General features: G+C 35.9%; 1 protein-coding gene across 2 annotated transcripts in view; it reads left to right on the top strand.

Moving 5' to 3' along the window:
- The window catches only part of KCNK2 (potassium two pore domain channel subfamily K member 2), a 119,595-nt gene that overhangs the window by 19,281 nt on the left and 75,774 nt on the right, over window positions 1–24,540 (top strand). For both annotated transcript variants that reach the window (XM_036912540.2, XM_036912539.2), the window contains exon 3: window positions 21,138–21,255. In XM_036912540.2, coding sequence (XP_036768435.1) covers window positions 21,138–21,255 — 118 coding nt within the window. The remainder of the gene's footprint in view (window positions 1–21,137; window positions 21,256–24,540) is intronic.

Here is a 24,540-nt window from a genome sequence, read left to right as displayed (position 1 = left end):
TGAAGTATTTGTCCTTCTGTGACTGGCTTATTTCACTTGGTGTGATGTTCTCATAGTTTCATCCATGTTTTAGCATGTGATGGATTTCCTTCTTTTATAAGGCTTAATAATATTCCATTGTTTATATATCCCACATTTTCTTTATCCATTCATCCGTTGATGTCTACTTGGATTGTTTCTACTTCTTGACTGTTGTAAATAATGCTACAGTGAACACTGGAGGGCAAATATTTCTTTGAGATACTGCTCTCAATAATTTTGGATAAATATTGGAAATGGGATTGGTAGATCATAAGCTAGTTCTATTTTCACTTTTTGGGGAACATCCATACTGTTTGCTATAGCAGCTGCACTATTTTACATTCCTACCAATAGTGCTTAAGGGCTCCAGTTTCTCTAAATCGTTCCTAACACTTGTCCTGTTTTGTTTTGTTCTTATAATGGCCATCCTGACAGGTGTGAGGTGATACCTCATTGTGATTTTGATTTGTATTTCCCTGATGATCAGTGATGTTGAGCATTTTTTCATATACCTGTTGGCAATTTATATATCTTCTTTAGATAAATATCTATTCAAGTCCTTTGCTCATTAAAAAAATTAATTTTGTTTTCTGTTGAGTTGTAGGAGTTTCTTACATATTTGGAAATTATTAAATATATGGCATGCAAATATTTTCTCTCATTCTGTAGGTTGCCTTTTCACTCTGTTGATTGTTTCCTTTGCTGTGTGGAAGCTTTTTAGGCTGATGAAGTCCTGTTTGTCCATGTTTAAGTCATTAACCCATGTTGAGTTGATTTTTGTGTATCATGTAAGGTAAAGGTCCAATATCATTCTTTTGCATGTGGATAACCGGTTTTCCCGGGATCATTTGTTGAAGAGACTATCCTTTACCCATTTGTTGTCTTGCCACCCTTGCTGAAGATCATTTGACCATATATGAAAGGGTTTATTTCTGGGCTGTTGATCTGTTCATTGGTCTATATGTTTCTTTATTCTAGTACCATGCACTTTTGATTAATGTAGTTTTGTAATGTGTTTTGAAGTCAAGTAGTGTGAGGACTTCAGCTTTGTTCTTCTTTCTTAAAATTGTTTTGGCTATATGAGGTCCTTTGTAGTTCCATATGAGTTTTAAGATTGTTTTTTATTTCTGCAAAAAAATACCATGCAGATTTTGATGGGGATTGTATTGAGTATGTAGATCATTTGGGGGTAATATGGACATTTTAACAATATTATCTTCTAATACATGAACACAGGATGTCTTGCCATTTATTTGTCTTCTTTAATTTTTTTCAGCAAATTTTGTAGTTTTCATTTTGTGACTTCCTTGGTTAAGTTTATTCTTAAGTAGTTCATTCTTTTTGATGCTATTGTAAATGGGCATGTTTTCCTAATTCCCTTTTTGTTCACTGTTAGTATAGAAACACAGTAATTCTTTTGTTGATTTTGTATCTTGCAGCTTTGCCTAATTCATTTCTTGGAAAAATGAAGTTTTTCATAGAATCTTTAGGGTTTTCTATATATGAGATCATGTAATATTAACAGAGATGTTTTTACTTTTTACTTCTTCCTTTTCAATTCAGGTACTATGTTGAATAGAAATAGTGCGAGTAAGCATCCTTGTATTTTTCGTGATCTTACTGTAAAAGGTTTCAGTTTTCCTTTGCGGAGTATGATGTTGGCAGTGCACTTTTCATATATATGGCCCTTATTATGTTGAGGTAATTTTCTTCTATTTCTAGTTTGCTGAGAATTTTTATCATGAAAGGTTATTGAATTTTGTCAAATGCCTCTTCTCTACCTATTGAGGGGATCGTGTGATTTTTAATATTTGTTGTGTTCATACAGTGTATCATTTTGATTAATTTTCATGTATTGAACCATCCTTGCATCCCAGGAGATCCCACTTGGTCATGGTATATGATCCTTCTAATGTGCTGCTGAATTCAGTTTACTAGTACTTTGTTGGTGATTTTTACATCTATATACATCAGGAGTATCAGCCTGTGGTCCTCTTTTCTTGTGATATTTTTCTCTGGCTTTGGAATCAGGGTAATGCTGGCACTTGAAAATGAGTTTTGAAATGTTCCCTCCTTTTCAGTTTTTTGGAAGAGCTTGAGAAGGATTGGTGTTAATTCTTTAAATGTTTGGTAGGATCCATCAGTGAATCCTTTAGTCCTGGGATTTTCTTCATCAGGAGGCTTTTGATGATTTCTGATTCAGTCTCCTTACTAGTTTAGATATGTTCAGGTTTTCTGTTTTTTTCATGACTCAGTCTTGGTAGATTGTATGTTTCTAGGAATTTATCCATTTCTTCTAGGTTATGTAATTTGTTCAGTATTATCGTTCATAGTGGTCTCTTATAACCCTTTTTGTTTTTGTGGCATTGGTTGTAATGTCTCCTTTTTCATTTCTGACTTTGTTTGAGGCTTCTTACATTTTTTTCTTAGTCTAGCTAAAGCTTTATCAATTCCATTTCTTTTAAAAAACCAACTCATTTTTGCTGACTTTTTTGTTTTTCCTGTCTTTATTTCATTTATTTCTGCTCTAACTTTCATTCTTTCTTTCTTTCTGCTAACTTTCAGCTTAGTTTGTTCCTTTTCTAGTTCCCTCAGGTATGAAGTTAGGTTCTTTATTTGAAATTTTTCTTCTTTAATGACCGTATCTCCCAGGCATCTAGGGTGTGCTGGGTCCCATCAGTAGTCTGAGATAGGTAAGACAGAAACCAGACCCTTGGGCAGCCCCCCCAAAACCCAGAACTTTATATGTATGCTCCAGTTCTTTCCCTCCACAGGGATAAGCTGGGGGATGGGTGCTGCACTGTTCTGGGAGGAGAACTACAGTGAATGGGTGCCATGGTTTTTCTTACCACCTTTGATGTGGCTGCTTTCATGTTCACATGGCATTCAGGAGCCTCTTAACTGGTTTCTGGATTTCTCACTAAGAATTGTTCTGTGCTTTGTTAAATTGGTATCTCTGTCAGGGCAGTAAGGTCTGGGGCTTCTTATTTCACCATCTCGCCAATGTCACTGCACTTGAGGATATGCGTTTTAAAGCAATGAGCAACTCAAGTAAAGTTCTTACAATTATAGAAACAATAAAGAAGCAAACTAATAAATATGAAGTAATTTCAAGCAATTCTAAGTGTTTTGAGAAAATAATATAGGTTGTGTCATAGAGAATCACTGCCTTGGTTAATTAAATTGGCACATTAGAGAATCCAGATATTTTAGCATGAATCTGAAATATAATAAATAGGTATGCATAGACATAGGAATAATTGGAGGGAGGCATTCCAGGTAGAGAGGAGAGCAAGTGCAAAGGCCAGAGGCAGGGACATTTTTGGTAGACAGGCCGTATGACTAGAAGGAATGAATAAAGGAGGAATTTATATGAAAAATAAGTATAAAGATGTAACAGGGGCTCAGATCCTGCAGAGCCTTGTAAATCTGTGTCAGGGATCTTGGATTCCACACAGTGTGAGTTGCAAAACCATGAAAGGACTTTGAGTGGAGCAGGGACGTGACCTGGCTTATGACTTAAATGATCACTGTGCTTGCCCCATGAGGAATAGAATACAGGCAGACAAAGGTGGGGACCTACTTCAAGAACCCGGTGGGGAGACGGTGGTGCCCTGGATAAGGACTAAAGCAGTGTATGGAATGTGACGTGATCAAATTGGGGTATTTCAAAGGTAAAGTTAACAAGATTTGGTGTGAGGTGTGAAAGAAAGCAGTCAAGGATAGTTCTTAGATTTGGGGCCTGAAGAACTGGAAAAATAAAGTTCCCGATCAATAAGATGGGAAAAATTTGGGTGGAACAGGTTTTAGGGAGTTGCTTAGGAGTTTGATTTAGTATATGACTGGTTTGAGTTGCCTTTCAGATTTCCAAGCAGTGGGGTGGTCCAGGATGAAGAATACATTTGGGAGTTATCAGAATATTGATGATATTTAAAACCTTATGCTTAAAGAAATTACCCAGGAGTATTGATGGATGGAGAAGGACAGAACCATGGGCTCAAAGGTGAAGGAGATGAGACAGCAGTCAGCGAAATTGGAAGAAAGGTAGAGACTTTGGTGTTCTATGAGCCAAGTGAAGACATGTTGCAAAGTGGGAGAGATTAGCTGTGTCAAATGCTGTTGCAAAGCTTACAGCCGTCATCATGACCTGTTACATGCACTCTATTTATATTCTATAATATATTCTATGATACACTATAATATACTCTATTCTATAAGTTCATGACAGTGATTTTGTGTATACTTAGAAATCGGTAAGCACAGAGTATGCTATAATTAATTCTTGTGCAGTTAGAACTACATTAGACACACAGGTTGTAGGGGACACAAACAGGTAAGACAAGGCCTGATGACCATTTGGGATTGTCATACACATGTGGATAAAATAAATAGGATGTTCACCCAGCTTCAAAGTTATGAATGGATTATTTTTTTAAAAATTCATTTATAAATATATTTATTGTTTGGAACTTTTAGAGTGTTTTTTACATAGGATACTATTATAAATGATAACTATGTCTAAAGCTAGGCAACTAAAGTTTTAATATAGCTAAACTGTACCACCAAGACCTGAGACCGATTTGCCTGGTCAATTTATCACCGTTTTTAGTCATTTTGAACTAGTGATTCATTTAGCCTCTCTGCCTCTGCTTTTATGGAAGATAAATAATAATGTATCTGATTTCTGTTCAGTGATACCATATTGATAACAATCAAAAGGTGAATTTTTTATGAGATGGTGAAGAACCTTAGGTTTTGTGCTGCTGGTTCTAAACAGTTACTTGAGGGGAGGTGGTCATCTAGGGGACACCCAAAGGTTCAGAATAGGTAATTAAAAATGAAAAAGTCAGCGACGTTCAAGTGTATTCGGTCATCTCCTGATGCCAGCACTCTTTCCCTCCATGCCTCCTCTGTATTCTCAGGAAGTTTCTTGAATTTTGCCCTTCCTCTCTCCCTGCCTAGTTTAAACATAGACCGCTCTTTCCACCAGGATAAACATTTTCTTGATTTGGGGGGTTTGAGGGCAGAAGTAGGATCGCTAAGGATGTTTGGCCTATCTTGATACTTCTCTGGGCATTAGATCCATCCTGCACTAACGACTTTCCTGGGAATGGCATCTTCATTTTCTGGGTCTCTGAGCAGAGAAGACCCACCAGTCTCATGTTTATTATGTGAATTTTAGAGCATCTCCTTTTTCATAGGCGTCTGTGCTCCGAAATGCTCTTGGGATTGGTATCCTTGTGCGAAGGAAGATGAACAATACAATGTATGTGGGTGGCTAATGTAGAAAGCATGAAGAAAGATGCCAGGCTCACTTTCAGTGCTGATGGCTATGGTGTGACACTCTGAGGTCAGTCTGAGAGGTGCCTGAAGGAAGCATTTAATTGGATTTTTGTGCAATAACTACTGGACAGGTGTCAAAGGGTAGCTCCATCATTCCTGTTGGCCTGAAAAAGTGTAAGAAATGCTATCAGGGTCCTATTTCTCAACAAAATGGATTTCAACCAACTCAGTATTTGCTAATACTAGTGAGTGTATGGGTGTGTCATTGAAAAAGATGGGGAAATTTTCAGAAAAGCTAAGAAGCTAAGACAGGTTGAATATGAATCACTACCTTTTGGGAAGTCATTCATGTATTATTATTACTGTCTTGATTTGGTAACACTGAGCAAAGAAACATAAACATACTAAGCAGTTTTGCCCGACTTCCTTTTTCTGCATAAAATGTTAGCAAATCATTAATTAACTTATTTTGCAGTATATTAAGAAATTTTGTCTGGAACCTGAAAGCACAGAAATTTCTTGTAGGCATATTAATGACAATGAGTCAACTCAGTTGAAGTGAGAAATACATAAATTTTACAAGTGTTGGGGTGTGCTGAAACACAAAACTATTAGAATATTATTGGAATGTTTTAGTGTTGTGATATTTTGCCTTTACTGATGACTAATTTAGGTTGTGGGAAGTTTGATTTATTTAAATAGAAATTATGTTAACCAGTCACTTGCATGGGTGTACATGTGTGTACAGAGAGCCTGAGATTTTCAATCCTTACTATGATCTTTTAGTTACATATTCTAGAAGGACAAGACAAAATTCATTTGTTTTTTTAAACTTATAATAAAATAAATTGCCTTTCTGTGGAATAATTTCCCTATTTTCCCTGTGCTTACTTTTCTGTAGGTATAAAACATTTTTTTCTCTAAGCTTGTATCTGTTATGGAAATATAGGCTTTAATGTACTAGAAAATCATATGAGCAGAGGTCAGTGACATTCTACTGAAAACGCCAACAGAATCTCCAAACTTGGGAATTCTATGGATGTATGTAATTAATAGAGTAAAACTCTCTTTGTTCCATTTTGAGATTATTTTTTTCATCAGTTTGGAACTTTAAGTCTTAAAAACAGTGCATAAATAAATGTTGGTTAGTGTGGTATGCCTTCAGCAAAATGGTTTAAGAATATTGTCTTAGATGCTGTGTCTCCTTGATCGAAATCTTCTTCCTACTCCAATCCTATTTTTTTAAATTTTATTTTGATATCATTGATCTACAATTACATGAAGGACATTATGTTTACTAAGCTCCCCTCTTCACCAAATCCCCCCCACATACCCGTTCACAGTCACTGTCCATCAACATAGTAAGATGCTGTAAAATCACTACTTGTCTTCTCTGTGTTGCACAGCCCTCCCCGTGCCCCACCCCGCACACTATACATGTTAATCGTAAGGCCCCCTTTCTTTATTCCCGCCCTTATCCCTCCCGTCCCACCCATCCTCCCCAGTCCCTCTCCATTTGGTAACTGTTAGTCCATTCTTAGGTTCTGTGCTTCTGCTGCTGTTTTGTTCCTTCAGTTTTCTTTTGTTCTTATACTCCACAGATGAGTGAAATCATTTGGTACTTGTCTTTCTCCGCCTGGCTTATTTCACTGAGCATAATACCCTCTAGCTCCATCCATGTTGTTGCAAATGGTAGGATCTGTTTTTTTCTTATAGCTGAGTAATATTCCATTGTGTATATGTACCACATCTTCTTTATCCATTCATCTACTAATGGACATTTAGGTTGCTTCCCTATCTTGGCTATTGTAAATAGTGCAGTGATAAACATAGGGGTGCATCTGTCTTTTTCAGACTGGAGTGCTGCATTCTTAGGGTAAATTCCTAGAAGTGGAATTCCTGGGTCAAATGGTATTTCTATTTTGAGCATTTTGAGGAACTTCCATACTGCTTTCCACAATGGTTGAACTAATTTACATTCCCACCAGCAGTGTAGGAGGGTTACCCTTTCTCCACAACCTTGCCAACATTTGTTGTTGTTTGTCTTTCGGATGGTAGCCCTCCTTACTGGTGTGAGGTGATATCTCATTGTGGTTTTAATTTGCATTTCTCTGATGATTAGCGATGTGGAGCATCTTTTCATGTGTCTGTTGGCCATCTGTATTTCTTCTTTGGAGAACTGTTTGTTCAGCTCCTCTGCCTATTTTTTAATTGGATTATTTGCTTTTAGTTTGTTGAGGTGCATGAGCTCTTTATATATTTTGGATGTCAATCCTTTATCGGATCTGTCATTTATGAATATATTCTCCCATACTGTGGGATACCTTTTTGTTCTATGGATGGTGTCCTTTGCTGTACAGAAGCTTTTCAGCTTTATATAGTCCCATTTGTTCATTTTTGCTTTTGTTTCCCTTGTCCGGGGAGATATGTTCAAGAAGAGGTCACTCATGTTTACGTCTAAGAGATTTTTGCCTATGTCTTTTTCTAAGAGTTTTATGGTTTCATGACTTACATTCAGGTCTTTGATCCATTTTGAATTTACTTTTGTGCATGGGGTTAGACAGTGATCCAGTTTCACTCTCTTACATGTAGCTGTCCAGTTTTGCCAGCACCATCTGTTGAAGAGACTGTCATTAACCCATTGTATGTCCATGGCCCCTTTATCGAATATTAGTTGACCATATATGTTTGGGTTAATGTTTGGAGTCTCTATTCTGTTCCATTGGTCTATGGATCTGTTCTTGTGCCAGTACCAAATTGTCTTGATTACTGTGGCTTTGTAGTAGAGCTTGAAGTTGGGGAGTGAGATCCCCCCCACTTTATTCTTCTTTCTCAGGATTGCTTTAGCTATTCAGGGTCTTCAGTGTTTCCATATGAATTTTTGAACTATTTGTTCCAGTTCATTGAAGAATGCTGTTGGTAATTTGATAGGGATTGCATGGAATCTGTATATTGCATTGGGCAGGATGGCCATTTTGACGATATTAATTCTTCCTAGCCAAGAGCATGGGATGAGTTTCCATTTGTTAGTGACCTCTTTAATTTCTCTTAAGAGTGTCTTATAGTTTTCAGAGTAGAGGTCTTTAACTTCCTTGGTTAGGTTTATTCCTATGTATTTTATTCTTTTTGATGCTGTTGTGAATGGAATTGTCTTCCTGATTTATCTTTCTATTAGTTTATTGTTAGTGTACAGGAAAGCCACAGATTTCTTTGTGTTAATTTTGTATCCTGCAACTTTGCTGTATTCCGATATCAGTTCTAGTAGTTTTGGAGTGGAGTCTTTAGGGTTTTTTATGTACAATATCATGTCTTCTGTAAATAGTGACAGTTTAACTTCTTCTTTACCAATCTGGATTCCTTGTATTTCTTTGTTTTGTCTAATTGCCATGGCTAGGACCTGCAGTACTATGTTGAATAACAGTGGGGATAGTGGGCATCCCTGTCTTGTTCCCGATCGCAGTGGAAAATCTTTCAGCTTCTCGCTGTTCAATATAATGTTGGCTGTGGGTTTATCATAGATGGCCTTTATTATGTTGAGGTACTTGCCCTTTATACCCTTTTTGTTGAGAGTTTTTATCATGAATGGATGTTGAATTTTGTCGAATGCTTTTTCAGCATCTATGGAGATGATCATGTGGTTTTTGTCTTTCTTTTTGTTTATGTGGTGGATGATGTTGATGGATTTTCGAATGTTGTACCATCCTTGCATCCCTGGGATGAATCCCTCTTGGTCATGGTGTATGATCCTTTTGGTATATTTTTTAATTCGGTTTGCTAATATTTTATTGAGTATTTTGGCGTCTACTTTCATCAGGGATATTGGTCTGTAGTTTTCTTTTTGGTGGGGTCTTTGCCTGGTTTTGGTATTAGGGTGATGTTGGCTTCATAGAAAGAGTTTGGGAGTATCCCCTCCTCCTCTATTTTTTGGAAAACTTTAAGGAGAATGGGTATTATATCTTCTCTGTATGTCTGATAAAATTCCGAGGTAAATCCATCTGGCCCGGGGGTTTTGTTCTTTGGCAGTTTTTTGATTACCGCTTCAATTTCACTGCTGGTAATTGGTCTGTTTATATTTTCTGTTTCTTTCTGGGTCAGTCTTGGAAGGTTGTATTTTTCTAGGAAGTTGTCCATTTCTCCTAGGTTTCCCAGCTTGTTAGCATATAGGTTTTCATAGTACTCTCTAATAATTCTTTGTATTTCTGTTGGGTCCGTCGTGATTTTTCCTTTTTTGTTTCTGATTCTGTTGATGTGTGTTGACTCTCTTTTCCTCTTAATAAGTCTGGCTAGTGGCTTATCTATTTTGTTAATTTTCTTGAAGAACCAGCTCTTGGTTTCATTGATTTTTGCTATTGTTTTACTCTTCCCATTTTATTTATTTCTTCTCTGATCTTTATTATGTCCCTCCTTCTGCTGACCTTAGGCCTCATTTGTTCTTCTTTTTCCAATTTCGATAATTGTGCCATTAGACCATTCATTTGGGATTGTTCTTCCTTCTTTAAATATGCCTGGATTGCAATATACTTTCCTCTTAAGACTGCTTTCACTGCATCCCACAGTAGTTGGGGCTTTGTGTTGTTGTTGTCATTTGTTTCCATATATTGCTGGATCTCCATTTTGATTTGGTCATTGATCCATTGATTATTTAGGAGCGTGTTGTTAAGCGTCCATGTGTTTGTGAGCCTTTTTGCTTTCTTTGTACAGTTTATTTCTAGTTTTATGCCTTTGTGGTCTGAAAAGTTGGTTGGTAGGATTTCAATCTTTTGGAATTTACTGAGGCTCTTTTTGTGGCCTAGTATGTGGTCTATTCTGGAGAATGTTCCATGTGCACTTGAGAAGAATGTGTATCCTGTTGCTTTTGGATGTAGAGTTCTGTAGATGTCTATTAGGTCCATCTGTTCTAGTGTGTTGTTCAGTGCCTCTGTGTCCTTACTTATTTTCTGTCTGGTGGATCTGTCCTTTGGAGTGAGTGGTGTGTTGAAGTCTCCCAAAATTAATACATTGCATTCTATTTCCTCCTTTAATTCTGTTAGTATTTGTTTCACTTATGCTGCTGCTCCTGTATTGGGTGCATATATATGTATAATGGTTATATCCTCTTGTTGGACTGAGCCCTTTATCATTATGTAATGTCCTTCTTTATCTCTTGTTGCTTTCTTTATTTTGAAGTCTATTTTGTCTTATACTAGTATTGCAACACCTGCGTTTTTCTCTCTGTTGTTTGCATGAAATATCTTTTTCCATCCCTTGACTTTAAGTCTGTGCATGTCTTTGGGTTTGAGGTGAGTCTCTTGTAAGCAGCATATGGATGGCTCTTGCTTTTTTATCCATTCTATTACTCTGTGTCTTTTGATTGGTGCATTCAGTCCATTTACATTTTGGGTGATTATTGAAATGTATGTACTTACTGCCATTGGAGGCTTTAAGTTTGTTGTTACCAAAGGTTCAAGGTTAGCTTCTTTACTATCTTACTGTCTAACTTAAGTCACTTATTGAGCTATTATAAACACGGTCTAATGATTCTTTATTTCTCTCCCTTCTTATTCCTCCTCCTCCATTCTTCATATGTTGGGTGTTTTGTTCTGTGCTCTTTTTAGGAGTGCTCCCATCTAGAGCAGTCCCTGTAGGATGCCCTGTAGAGGTGGTTTGTGGGAGGCAAATTCCCTCAACTTTTGCTTCTCTGGGAATTGTTTAATCCCTCCTTCATATTTAAATGATAATCGTGCTGGATACAGTATTCTTGGTTCGAGGCCCTTCTGTTTCATTGCATTAAGTATATCATGCCATTCTCTTCTGGCCTGTAAGGTTTCTGTTGAGACGTCTGATGATAGCCTCATGGGTTTTCCTTTGTAGGTGACCTTTTTTTTCTCTCTGACTGCCTTTAATACTCTGTCCTTGTCTTTGATCTTTGCCATTTTAATTATTATGTGTCTTGGTGTTGCCCTCCTTGGATCCCTTGTCATGGGAGTTCTGTGCACCTCTGTGGTCTGAGAGGCCATTTCCTTCCCTAGTTTGGGGAAGTTTTCAGCAATTATTTCTTCAAAGACACTTTCTATCCCTTTTTCTCTCTTCTTCTTCTTCTGGTACCCCTATAATGCAGATATTGTTCCATTTCGATTGGTCACACAGTTCTCTTAAAATTCTTTCCTTCCTGGAGATCCTTTTATCTCTCTCTGCATCAGCTTCTCTGCGTTCCTGTTCTCTGTTTTCTAGTCCATTAATGGTCTCTTGCATCTCGTCCATTCTGTTTTGAAGTCCTTCCAGAGCTTGTTTTATTTCTGTATTCTCCCTCCTTAGTTCTTGCATATTTCTCTGCAAGTCCATCAGCATGGTTATGACTTTTGTTTTGAATTCTTTTTCAGGAAGATTGGTTAAATCTATCTCCCCAGGTTCTTTCTCAGGGGAAGATGTAGAAGATGTCAAAGATGTCTGGGTTAGTCTTGTCTGGATCATATTTTTTTGCCTTTTCATGTTGATAGGTGCACTGGTGTGCTATTGACGCATCTATCAGCTGGGAGAGCCAAGACTTTTTCCACTTGCTCCTGGCCTTTCTTTACTGGGACAACTGCGACCCCTAGTGGCTTGTGTTGGGCAATTGCGTGTAGACTGGGTCTCTGTATCTTGCCCGGCCTGTATGGAGGAAGCTCCATTGCTGTGGGCGTGGCCAGCCTTAGGCTGCTGCTCTGCTATGGCGGGGCTGGAGGGGTAATGGACGGGGGGCTGTTTGGCTGTTCACTTCTGTGAGGGGTCTCAGATCTGTTGCCCAGCGGGTTAGTGCGCCCGGAGTTCCCTGGAATATCCAGCTGCTGGACTGTGAGCTGGGATGCTTCCGTCCAGCTGTGGGTTCCCTGTCCCTTTAAGACTTTCAAAAAGCACTCACTTTTCTTTGCCCCAGGGGCACTGGCTTCGGGACTTCTCAGAGGTCTTGCTGTCCTGTTTCCCTAGTTTCCAGCCCTCCACGCATGCACTGTGTCTGCACTCTGGCCCGGATGGCTGGGGCTGGGTGTTCAGCAGTCCTGGGCTCCGTCTCCCTCCCTGTTCTGCCTATTCTTCTCCCGCCGGGAGCTGGGGGGAGGGGCACTCGGGTCCCGCCGGGCCGGGGCTTGTATTTTACCCCTTTCACCAGGCGCTGGTTTCTCGCAGGTGTAGATGTGGTCTGGCTGTTGTCCTGTGTCTTCTGGTCTCTCTTTTAGGGATAGTTGTATTTGTTGTATTTTCAAAAATATATATGTTTTTGGGAGGGGATTCCCACTGTTGCCATCTTGGCTCTGCCTCTCTATTCCAATCCTATTTTAAGGGCAACCTCTTTTAAAAGAACTTCCTACATAGAATGACTGTAACTTGTATTAAGTTTGTAACTTATTCTTTTAGAACTGTCTCTGCTTTGTTATCTAAACAACCTTATCTTTTTCCCCCCCCTTCTACTTGCCCTTCTGTTCTTTTCTGGCTTGTTCTACCTCCTTCTCTTTCCATAGTTTCCTGTTCTTTTATTAATCTCTTCCTGCCACCAGTTACGCTGAGATGAGGTGGAAGAGAGCCAGGAACACAGGCAGAAATAAATATTCTGATAGAATATTAACATACCATACAATAATATGGAATGTAGGAAAACTTCCGGAAAAATGCACAGCTGGGGAAGTGCAGGTTTCAGCATGTTTCCTTCACAATGTACTTTTCTGGCTCCTTCCGAGTTGCAAGGACTCAAGGGTCTTGAGCATGTCTTATCTGTTCTGCACCACAGTGACATTTCAGGCAGAGTTCGAAGCATAACAGAATTCCGTGTTCCAAATGCATTCCTTTTCTGATGTATGAATCATCTCTATAAAAGCTTGAACTTGGTCGCTTGAACTTGGATACCATTATACAAATTCATTGATTGATAAAGGAATGGTTATATAAACTATGTTACATGTAGCTATTGATGATTATGAAGTGAGATATTGATGACTTCAAAATGCCTTGGAAAAGCTTATGCTATATGTAAATAGTTGAAGGCACATTTAATAATTATACTACTAAAAAAACTGAAAGCTGAATCTATGCATGTTGCAAAAAACCGTTTTAGAGATTGTGACTGACTTTTTTAATTCTTATTTGTCCAAATGTCTAATAGTTGGGATATTACTTTTATGATTAAAAAAATATTCCAAAGTGGATATAATCAGGGGAGATAACCCTAGTACCCAAAAGTATACCTCTTATTTCTGGCCCTGTTGATGACCTGCATGTGGAGCTCTCTGTGGTTCCCTACTTTGGATGTTAAGCTTTTGTTTCTACGAATAGGAAATGAATTTACACTTTAAAAAGAGCAAGAAAAAAAGCTGCACACTTCTTTAGTCTGTATAAAAATAGCTTTGAGATGCAATGGCATAATCCCTAAGTAGAAGGAAAGACATGGGAAGGAGGGTAAATGAGATGTTTACTTTTCGAGGTGTTTTCTAAAGTCTGGTGTGCAGAAACTGTTTCTTGTAGGAAAATATTACTCTTTTTAAATTATAAGAATTAAGCTTTTTTTTTTTTTAAAGGATGCTTCCTATAAGAGGTTTCTAGTTAATCTGTGGTTAAACTTAGGTCATGCATTACTTGGAAACACATTCGAGGACTTTGAAAGTCTTTTTAACAAAACACAAAATATATTTTGATTCAGTTTTTTCTAACTAAAGCAATATATTAAAAACATTATTTTAGATTACCTTTCTCTCTTAAAAGATGTATTCTGGGGAAACCTTGAAAACTTGCTTCTTTACCACACTCTAAATATAGACTGAGTTAATCATCTGTGTTCTGTATAAATCATGCAAATGTACTGTATCTTTTTCTCCACCGGAAATCAGAAATACATTTCTTAAAAAGAGGAAGATTATTGATGTTAGATTTAGAAAATCTTACTTTTGTCAATACTTATAATAATCCATTTTATCGTGGAATGTAATTTGGGGATTTCTTTTTCTTTGTTGGATTTATGTAGATGCCTCTATTCTTCCGAGGTGTGCATGCGCGCGCGCACACACACACACACACACACACACACACACACACACACACACACACAAAGTGCCATCTCCATATAACTAAAGAACTTCTGAAAAACTAAATCACATGCAATGTGTCTCAAGTTCATTTCCCAAATTGGAGCCTCTAATGTATATTAGCATGGAATATTTGATATCAAAAAATGAATATACAAATATATACAAAATGAGTATACAAATTTATTTCTACAAATATTAGATAATACCCCTTGATTATTCAGTTATGTGCACAGGTTGGTCACATCTTGAATTCCCAAAAAGGTTTCAACAATTAGCCCATGTTTTTTCAGAACAGCATTCTCAGCCATATAGGGTTTTATTTAAACTAGTAAGTATATATCCTTGACAGTAGAACCATAAGCAAGACCATAATAGATTGATTTGTTATTAACAGTTTCCTACTATGAGAGTTAGCTTTAATGCTGCAGTAATAAATATCACACTGCAGCGCAATTTGGCATGTTATTACATACTGCTCATAAAAACGTATCATTCTTTTGTATGCTAAATATGAAATTGTCATTTTGTAGCCCAAAAAGTGCTTGGATATTGGCAATTATATATATGGTTCAACCTAGTATGATCATTAGCTGAGAGCTGCTACTGGAATATTCTTGTGAAGCAATATGCTGGTATGGTATGGTTTTCAAGAACTTGTTCTCTCCCTCGTTGGACTGGCGTGGGTACTCTGATAGAAATATTATCTCATGCAAGGAAGATAATGGCATAGCTTTAGTTTTTACAATACCATGAAAGGACAAAAAGGTAAAGAAGATGGGTTTGGTTTCTAGGGATTTTTCCCAGTGGTACAAAGGATGTGCCATGGGAGGCCTCTTATAAAAGTTTACAGTATAGCCTTGTAATGCTACTTCTTGGCTGAACCTAATTTGATATGTGGATAATCCAAGAAACAGCCACAGCAATTAAGATTACTACATGTCACTGACCTTACAGAAGCTCCTTGTGTAACAAAGATATCTATAAATAACATTTCAGATAGATATGGCCAATAAAGTTAAAACAACACCTAGCAAGTGGATAAACAAATGTGACTCCTCATTGATTCAGATATGCCAGTTGAAGTTGCCTAAGCTCAACCAGTGCTGTATGGGAATCCAGCGCTTGTTAAGAGTAAAGGCCATCTTGAAATACTTTCTGATTTTATTAGCAGGACTTTTCATACAGTTGACATAACATTTGGCATTAGGTAGTCGTGGTGTTGACACATTAACCAGAAGGTTAAGAATGAGATACGTAAGTATCCAACAGCCTTTGGCAATAGTACTCATACATTACTGCACATTTTTAATGGATGATGATTATTTTTATGGTATAATAAACAATAAATAGTAATGATACCTACTGTTATACCATCTCACAAAGTCTTTTGGCATCATTTATTATTTTACTTTTGACATTACACATTCTTCAAGCCTTTCATAATAATATTGCTTATATGGTTGTAAGTGGTCAGATGCAGTGTTGTGAATGTCTGATTTGATTCTTTCCCTAAAGATTAGCCTTTTCACAGGATGAAACTAGTTTTCCCCACAAAGAAATAGTGGCAAAACAGGGTATGTAATTGTGCCCTACAGAAATTTGGCAAGAGAATACTTACGGTACTCTTTGAGGAACTGTAATTATACAGATGTCAGTATAATTATACCAATTTATTGAAACAATGTCCTTTTTCAATGGAGAAAAATGAGATCAATGTTAAGTACCCAGTTAAAAGGACTTGTCATTGAACCAGTTATACATACATCATTACTGTACATAATGAGGTGCTAACACCATGTACCTACAGTTAATAACTTAAAATGTTCAATTTATTAATGTGACTCTACTTTTAGGATTATAGGTATGATAACATTTTAGTGAAATCCTGATTATGATGTTAACAGAAGAGGAATGTGTGGAAGGCATTCAGAACATTCTGTACTGTTTTGATGAACATGAACATCTGAGCATCTGAGGAAAGGGAAAACAAAGTGAAATCAGGGATCCTGGTATCTCTTATATTTTAAGATCTGCAATATAACCGAGTCTGAAAATAATATGATCTGCAGTCTTCCCAAAGGGTTGCTTAGTTTCTAATATTATTTCTTTCAATGAAAAATAGCTTGGTGAGTACTTTATAGTACAAGAGAAAGTTGGGCCTAGGCATTGAACTCATGGGAACATTCTCATGATGGTCAGTAATTGCCTTGAGTTCCAAGTCTGTGCTAGTCTCAGATGATTAACAAATAAGTGTGTCTTATCCATGTTTGGTGCGAAAGCTGAATATAGTTCCAAAACACCAGATAGCATTAAAACTTCTTACAGAGACTTCTTAAAATCCAAGAATGCACACATTCACAGTAAAACTCTGAGTTTTGATTCTAAAGCCATCATTGTGATGGAAACTAAGATTTTTTTCATAATTACTTTTATGCTAATTACCTTTATCATCTCTATGAATATCAGCCTCTTAGAGCTCTATTTTTGTTAACTTCGTACTCTTGACTAGGACCGTTGTATTCAGCTTCCTTTCCTTAATGCAATTACATGGTTTTTCTATAAACTAAAGAACAAAACTGAATGGGAATCCAAGCAATATTATCCTGTACTTTTTCTATTGTAGATTTTAAGTTTGGAAGCCCTTTTTAAATCAATACTTTATGCAATCATATATTAGGACTAAACACATAGGATTCCACATTTCCTTTACCCTAACCTTGTAAGTAACTCAACTTATTCATCAGTTGTTAACATAACTTGATTGTCCACAAAAGTTATTTTTAATAGAAAGCTTAATTTTTATTACTGAGGAAATGATTGTTACTTAAGTCACAATAATATGGCCCATATAGAAACAGCTTTCATGAAGGCATTTTGTTAAGTGTTCTGATGGCCTAATTGGTTTTGAAATTGCAGAGACTCTTAGATCTATGTCAGTGCACTTGCCAAGGACATCCAATTTCCTGTGAATGTTGACCAAGAAACTTTGTACAAAAATGTAAAATAAATTTACAGGAATGTTCCAGAGAAAGGAACTCGTAATAGACTAATTCTTATAATGATTTGACATATTCCCAGTTCCACCTCAAGCATGTGTTGCAAAATCACAGCTCTGTGATAACTATTTCCAACCCACACATTTCCAGACATTACTGTTTCTAAGTCTATATTTGCTTCTTCTGCAGTTAGAAAATTTGTGGACATTATCCAATTGTCTGGATAATGTCATACCTCATCACTGATAAGCAAAAGAATAGGCTAAAATGATGGTACTGGCCATCATTGATGAAGGCTGTATTAATCAATTGTTGGAGGAATTAGTTACTTCTAGTCAATAAAATAACTTTACTTATTGGGGTAGAGTCTAAAGATGTGCCTTATCTTTTCTCATTTATAACTATATCACCCATGTTTATAATTCTGTGATGCTTCTCCATTGCCTAGAACCATACCCAATTGATGAACATTTTTTAAATAGATGACTGTATTGAAGAAATATCTGTAAAATATAAAAATATTTGCATGCATTTATAATCTGATGAAATCCCCCTTGTCCTTGAACTTTACTGGAAGTATTAGTTTTTCCTGGGAGTTATATAGCTACAGATCACTGAGTTTGTGCTTACAATATTTGTGTGAACATTCTGTGAATCTTTGTTACTATTTTAAAATATTTCCAAAAGCATTTTTAGACTTTTAAGTTTTATTTGTCCTTTTTTGTTTGCTTGCTTTCATAATTAATTAAATACCATTTTCTTGCCACGAGTCAATATATTTAATGATGAAACACTAAAACCACTGAGGATTTTACATGATAAAAAAACCAAGAAAACAAAAGGAGTCTGCTCTCATTACCTTAACTTTGCTAATTTAAATTAAATTAATGCTTAATTTAATTTAACATACTGGCCAAAGTAATAAGAGATGAAAAGTTATAGAACATAGATATTGGAAGATGCAGAAATAAAATGCCATTACCTGTAAGATAGAACCTTGCTTACTTTGGTTTTCAAAGTAGAAAACAAAATCAAAACAAGGGAAATAATAAGAGTTCAGTATTGAGCAGTAGTTCTCAAAATGTGGTCTGAAGACCCTCACAGAATTTTGATGAGGTCAAAGCTATTTTGTTAATCATACTAAGATGTTTTTGCTTTTTCTACTCTCATTGTCTCATGAAGACACAGTGGAGTTTTCTAGAGGCTATGTGATGTGCTTCTATCAGATTGAATGTAGAAACATATGTTAGAATCTGTTTTCTATTAAGCTGGGCACTTAAGATATTTATAAAATTATAAAACAATGCCTCTCTTCTCACTAAATATATTTGTTTTGGAAAACATATTTATTTTTCATAGACATAGGTTACTTATGTTAACATTTAAGGGACCTGTTATTTTACATGGACCCAAATGTTTTGAAAATTAGAAATTCAGACAAATAAAATAAATTTCAATAGTTACAGCAGACATATGCAGAAGTTCCTTGATGTCTTCAATAATTTTTGAGATTATAAAGTGGTTTTGAGAAAAAATACTTGAGAAATTGCTGGTGCAGATAATAGGCAAAATGTACATATGTATACAACAGTAGTAATCAGTTACAATTTAAAATTGAAAAAAGCAAAATACCTAAGAATAAAGTTACAGACTTAAGTAAAGTATATAAAAATATTTTATCTTAGCATATTAATTGGGACTCAATAAATAGATCTGTACCATACCGTATTCTTTGGTGGCAAATTTCACTGTTATAAAGGTGTTCATTTTCTTTAATTAATTTATAGGTTTCATATATACCCAAACAATAGAAATATGTTAAACCTGTGGAAATGAAAATTTCTATAAAATTTAACTACATAAGTCTAAAGTTTATGCAAGAATAATAATCAGTTAAATGCAAAATAGGTTAGGTAAAGGCAACAAATATTTTAAAAGAAGCATAATTATAGACCTGCTTTACCTGATATTAAAGCTATAATACAAAATCAGATAAAGAGAATTATCTCAAAACTAGCTTCACTGTGTGCTAAGCACATATATTATATGTGTATATTTGTGTGCATTTAACAGATGATAAGGGAAACAGTGTTCAACTTCTCTCACAATAAAGAATATATAAATGTAAACAATTTTCATCAGTTCAGTAAAGATAAAATATTAATAATAGGTGTAAAAGTATTGCTAAACATTTATAAATTTTGGAGGGACAATTATAGATTGTAATAACCTTCTTGGATAGCTACTTGTTATTACATATCAAGTGATCTAAAAAAATTCATAAATCTTAGTGTGGCAAATTTATTTCTAGTGATCTCTCCCTAGGAAATATTTAGAAATGAAAAAATATTTTTGCACAAATATCTTCACAGCAGCATTTTTTATAATAAGACACATTTTAGAATAGTACATACATGCACATATTGGGCAATGATTAAGTAAATATGGTAATGACAAGGATAAACTATGTACAGAATAATATTGACAAAGGATGAATTTCATGTATTTTATAAATCTAACTATGTAAATAGTATAGCAAAACATCAGGAATAGATAGCTTAATACATTAACATTGGCTATTTCTGGATTCTGGAATTATGAAAAATTTTTATTTTCCCCTTTATGCCTTTCTTTATTTTCTCAGTTTCTTTTACAATGAACATTTATATCATGTTAATGTAAATGAAAGTGTTACAATTCAACTAACTATACACACAACCATTGAAGTTTTAATTTATGGATTAAAACAAATCAGATAAATGAGATTTTATATTGCATTTCCACTCTGGTTTCTTTTCCATTTGGTAGTAACTTCATTGGGTGCTGCCTCCATTACCACAGTGTAGTTTTCATCCATTTGCCAGGAAACTGTGTTATCTTAAACAGGTCATTTTTTCCTCTCTTGGTCTTTAACTTGTCTATAAACAAAGTTCCTTCCAATGTTAAAATCTGGAAATTAAGTGATCAAGATTTCTAAAACTTATTTCCAACAGAAACATCTTATCCTGTAGTCTGTATGCCTGTCTTTTACTACACGTTTTCTCCTAACATATTCTCCTCTGGTTTTTGTTTTTCTGGATCTTCCCCACCCTCTCCAACATCTGATGATTGAAAAAGGGGCTACCATGTCATCTTCCTGTCTCTCAGTACTAGTCAAGGCAGCATTCAGATCCTAGTGTCCCTATATGAAAACTGTTGACTTATCATCATCTACAGATCTTTGGTGATATTCATTGCCACAGACTCTGTCAAGATTTTAAGAATCTAGATATAAATGGACTGACTCATGTTTGATAGTGAATTGTGTTGCCTTTTCCTTCTTTTCTTAGCCTTTTTTGTTGGATCTTATTGACACAAACTCCCTACAGTTGTGTACAACCCAGCTTGACTGGACTGTTTAACATTCAAAATGATTAGCACTTTGGAAATACTTGTTCTTTTATGAAGCTATTATATATTATTTAAGTTATAGTTTGTAATCTGATATTTTAACTCTGTGCTGGTTACTAAAAAACTTTGCTACATGTACGTGTTAATTCTAATAAGTCACTAAATATGTTACTGGATGATATGAATGCATATTAGTAAGAATATGATAAGCTTCATACAGATCTATTCACTTGATATCAAATATAATTTTCTTATAAAATTCTTTAATGTAAAGTTTTAATATATATTGTACATTAAATAGAAAGCACACCTTAGAATTGATTCCCTTTGTCAAATTAGTCATCTGGGGTGGAATTTATGCTGTTTGATGCTTCCATGTGATTCATGTGTACTGATAAATTTCTTTTTAAACTTGCAGCAAATAGTGGCAGCAATAAATGCAGGGATTATACCTTTAGGAAACACCTCCAATCAAATCAGTCACTGGGATTTGGGAAGTTCCTTCTTCTTTGCTGGCACTGTTATTACAACCATAGGTAGGAGACAACTTACTTTGCTTTTTAATTGGTACAGCTTGTGAGCTAAAATTCATTTGTTTGAATTATTTTTTTACAGTTGTTCAAAATGGTCTGCTTAATTTAGAAAACTAGTATATTTAGATTTTATATAAGGTATGTTATACTTTATATAAAATCGATCTTATTTTATATATGGTAGATTTTTATATATGGATTTTGAAAAGAGGGTTAAAGGTTTGAATAAAGGAATAATGGAAGTGGATTTGTTATTGTCTCAGAATACTGAGTTAAGTTTGAGATACATATGAAAACCAAGAGCAGTACAGTCGAGTCTTTTGACTAATGGGTAGGAACGTGAAGAAATAGCTGACATGATTATTTTTTAGGAGGCAAGGAGTTTGAAATTTTCCTGCATCTTTTATTCTTTAATGTAGAAAGAAAAGATCTCTGAGTACAATTTTAACATCTGTCTCATGAACTTCTTAATTACTATCACCTTCTTCAATTTGAAAATTTTGACTCTACATTCTGAAAGGATTGTGCCTGTTCTTATGTGCTTGTCTGTTCTGATTATCTCAGGGCTTCTGTTTATACATGATGTTTTTCCAATAGCACAAATGTATAAAAAACTAACACTGAAATGTGAGGATTACAAAAAGGAATTAAAGTTTGCACTCTTGTTGTTTTTCCTTCTAATCAAGTTGTTTGTTATAGGGTTAAAAAAGATCACATAGTGAGTGGAACATGGTCTTAACTGGGCCTCCACTCAGCACCTTCTAGGCCACAGAACAGGTACATGCAGATGACTTCTCTTCTGTAAGCTAGTTGTTCAGTGCCCAGGACGCATCCAGAGGATAGAAATGCAGACCCCAAGGTGAAAGCTCTCCTTGCCATGCTGTGGAAATTCAGAGGGTTACAGCTGTCTTCAGGGAGGGAGGTGGGATTAAAGAATAATCTTCAAGAGGATAGGGAAGGAAATTGACTCATCACAGTTATGAAGGAATTTGATGTGGAAGAAAATATATGTGCAAAAGGAAATCCTTCCCTTCCACATGTGCTTGTGATGACATTTCCTCTCACGGGCCTGATATCTGATCTGGGGGTGTGTATGGAGATTGTAAAAGTTTTAGTTTCATTCTTTGACGTCATTGATAAATTATGAGTGTATAAGGCTTTCAAATCGGTACTTTATATCAAAGTCTTGAAAAAGAGAACATGGATAATGTATGGATGAGCTCTTGCTTAAAATTTTCCTTTGAGAAGGAGTTTTTAGTGTCTTGTCATCGTATGAATCTACTGTCATACCTCTGTGCTGGATCACTGGCCAGTGGAATGAATACCTTAGCATGTTGACTTCTGCCTTTGTTAAGAGGTCAGAGAACTATGTGTACACTACCCTTTCCATCAGCTAGGTCAAAAGTTGTATGGGTGTGAAATCTGGAAGAATGGAAACCTTGATTTGTAACCATAATAACAGGGTAACTTTGTAGCTTAGACATCTTGGCCATTTCTACTATGGAAATAACTGCTTATTGTGCAAAGTACATAGAGTCTAGAAGGAAAAATAAAAGCTCATGTACTGAGTGAGAATGGTTTGTTTCTGCCCAGTGAAAACTCAAAGTCCAAGTTGTAACTCATCAAGACCAACGCTAAATTATTCTGCACGAAACCTAGTCATTATACAGATCGACTGTGGCATCATGTTTATAAACAGTCTCATTTCTTGAGTCCCAAATTCAGTAAGTTTTGCAATCATATATTTCAACACATGAAAACAAAATAAACTATTATTACCAGCCTTACCCCAAATTATAGCCATGAAGCACAGCAGCTGATTATTTAGGTGTTTAGTAGCTGCCTAACTGCCCAAACCTTGTGCTGTTCTATCTCAGGCTTTAGTCTCAGGTGGATTAAGTCATTCTAGGTCACTCACATTTCCCCCATGGTCTTTTACTCAAGGTCAAGGTCATCTGCTCTGACTTTGGATGAGATTTATGGTCTAGGGCAGGTGGAAAAGTTTGACCTCCTTCTTAAGTGTCCATTTGACATCCAAATCATTATTCAATAACATTCAAAGCATAATTATGCATATTGCTAATGATAATAGTTGTGTGGGCTTTGAAGTGGCTTTTAGCAATCATAGAAGTTGCAACCTCTAGCACTAGCTGTATTGCATTAGTCATTTAAAAATAGAATTTGAGACAGTTTTGGAGAATAAATTGTAATGGCTTTTCTAGGGTGCCTGGTACAGGCAATGCTTCGTGGGGCTGTCTTGGCTATAGTTACAGAATTTTCCTATTCATTGCTATCAGTTTGTCTAAGAAGCCAAAATGACCATTACTATTCATTTAGAAATATACCAAGGGAAGCTCACTTATACACAGCAGGACATTAAAATGGAAAGCCTAATGTTAGAGAATCTCTTCATATATATACACACTCTTTCAAAAATCGTACCCTACCAAGCCCTTCACAAATTCCATTCTACAGGTGCACAGAAGAAAATCCATTCTTGACTATTCTTTCTCTCAAACTTCACTTCCAGGCCATCTGTCAACTCTGTTGGCTCTGTCTTTAAAGTAGATCCATAATTTAACTACTGCTCACAATTCAAACTGCTGCCATTTTGGTTCAAGCCAACATCATCCCAATGTCAGCATCCTTGCAGAAAGAAACCCTCTGCTTAGAACTCTCCTGTGGTTTCCAATTCAGTCAGAGCAAAAGCCATACTGTTGTCTATCTCACCTAGTAAGGTGCAAGTTCTGTGGGGTTAGGGATTTTTATGTGTCTGAGTCCTTTCTGTATCCCCAGTGCCTAACAGATAGTGGATGATTAATAATTGTTTTTGGAATTAAAAATAGGCATTTTAAACAGTAGGAACTGTGGCTTACTGAAAACTACATAACACTAAGTTGATACCTATTATACAAATTCTTAGTTCTTTCAGCATATTTCATTATCAGCTTTTTGTTTGCTCATTTATTTATTCAACAAATAATAAAATGCTATCACTCTGCTACTGTAAAGATAAAAAATAAATTACTTGAACCTAAGCTGCACACAGATCAGTGAAGAAGTCCAATGGGCAAATTATCATTTAATGTGCCAGGTGTTATGGGTTAAGGGCATTTAATGGGAATATATAGAAGTAACACTTTATATAGATATTGGGGTAGGTGGGTGGGTAAGGAAGGAGCAAGGAATTCTTCCCTTTTTTTTAGTAAATTTTATCTTAGATGAGATTGAAAAGAGAATAAGGAATTTCTCAGCTAAATAAAGGTGAGAAGAGAACATTGTAGGCTT

The sequence above is a fragment of the Manis pentadactyla genome, chromosome 9 (assembly GCF_030020395.1).
Source record: "Manis pentadactyla isolate mManPen7 chromosome 9, mManPen7.hap1, whole genome shotgun sequence".
NCBI lineage: Eukaryota > Metazoa > Chordata > Mammalia > Pholidota > Manidae > Manis > Manis pentadactyla.
The sequence above is the reverse complement of the archived record's forward strand: the minus strand, read 5'-3'. Positions and strand labels throughout refer to the sequence as shown.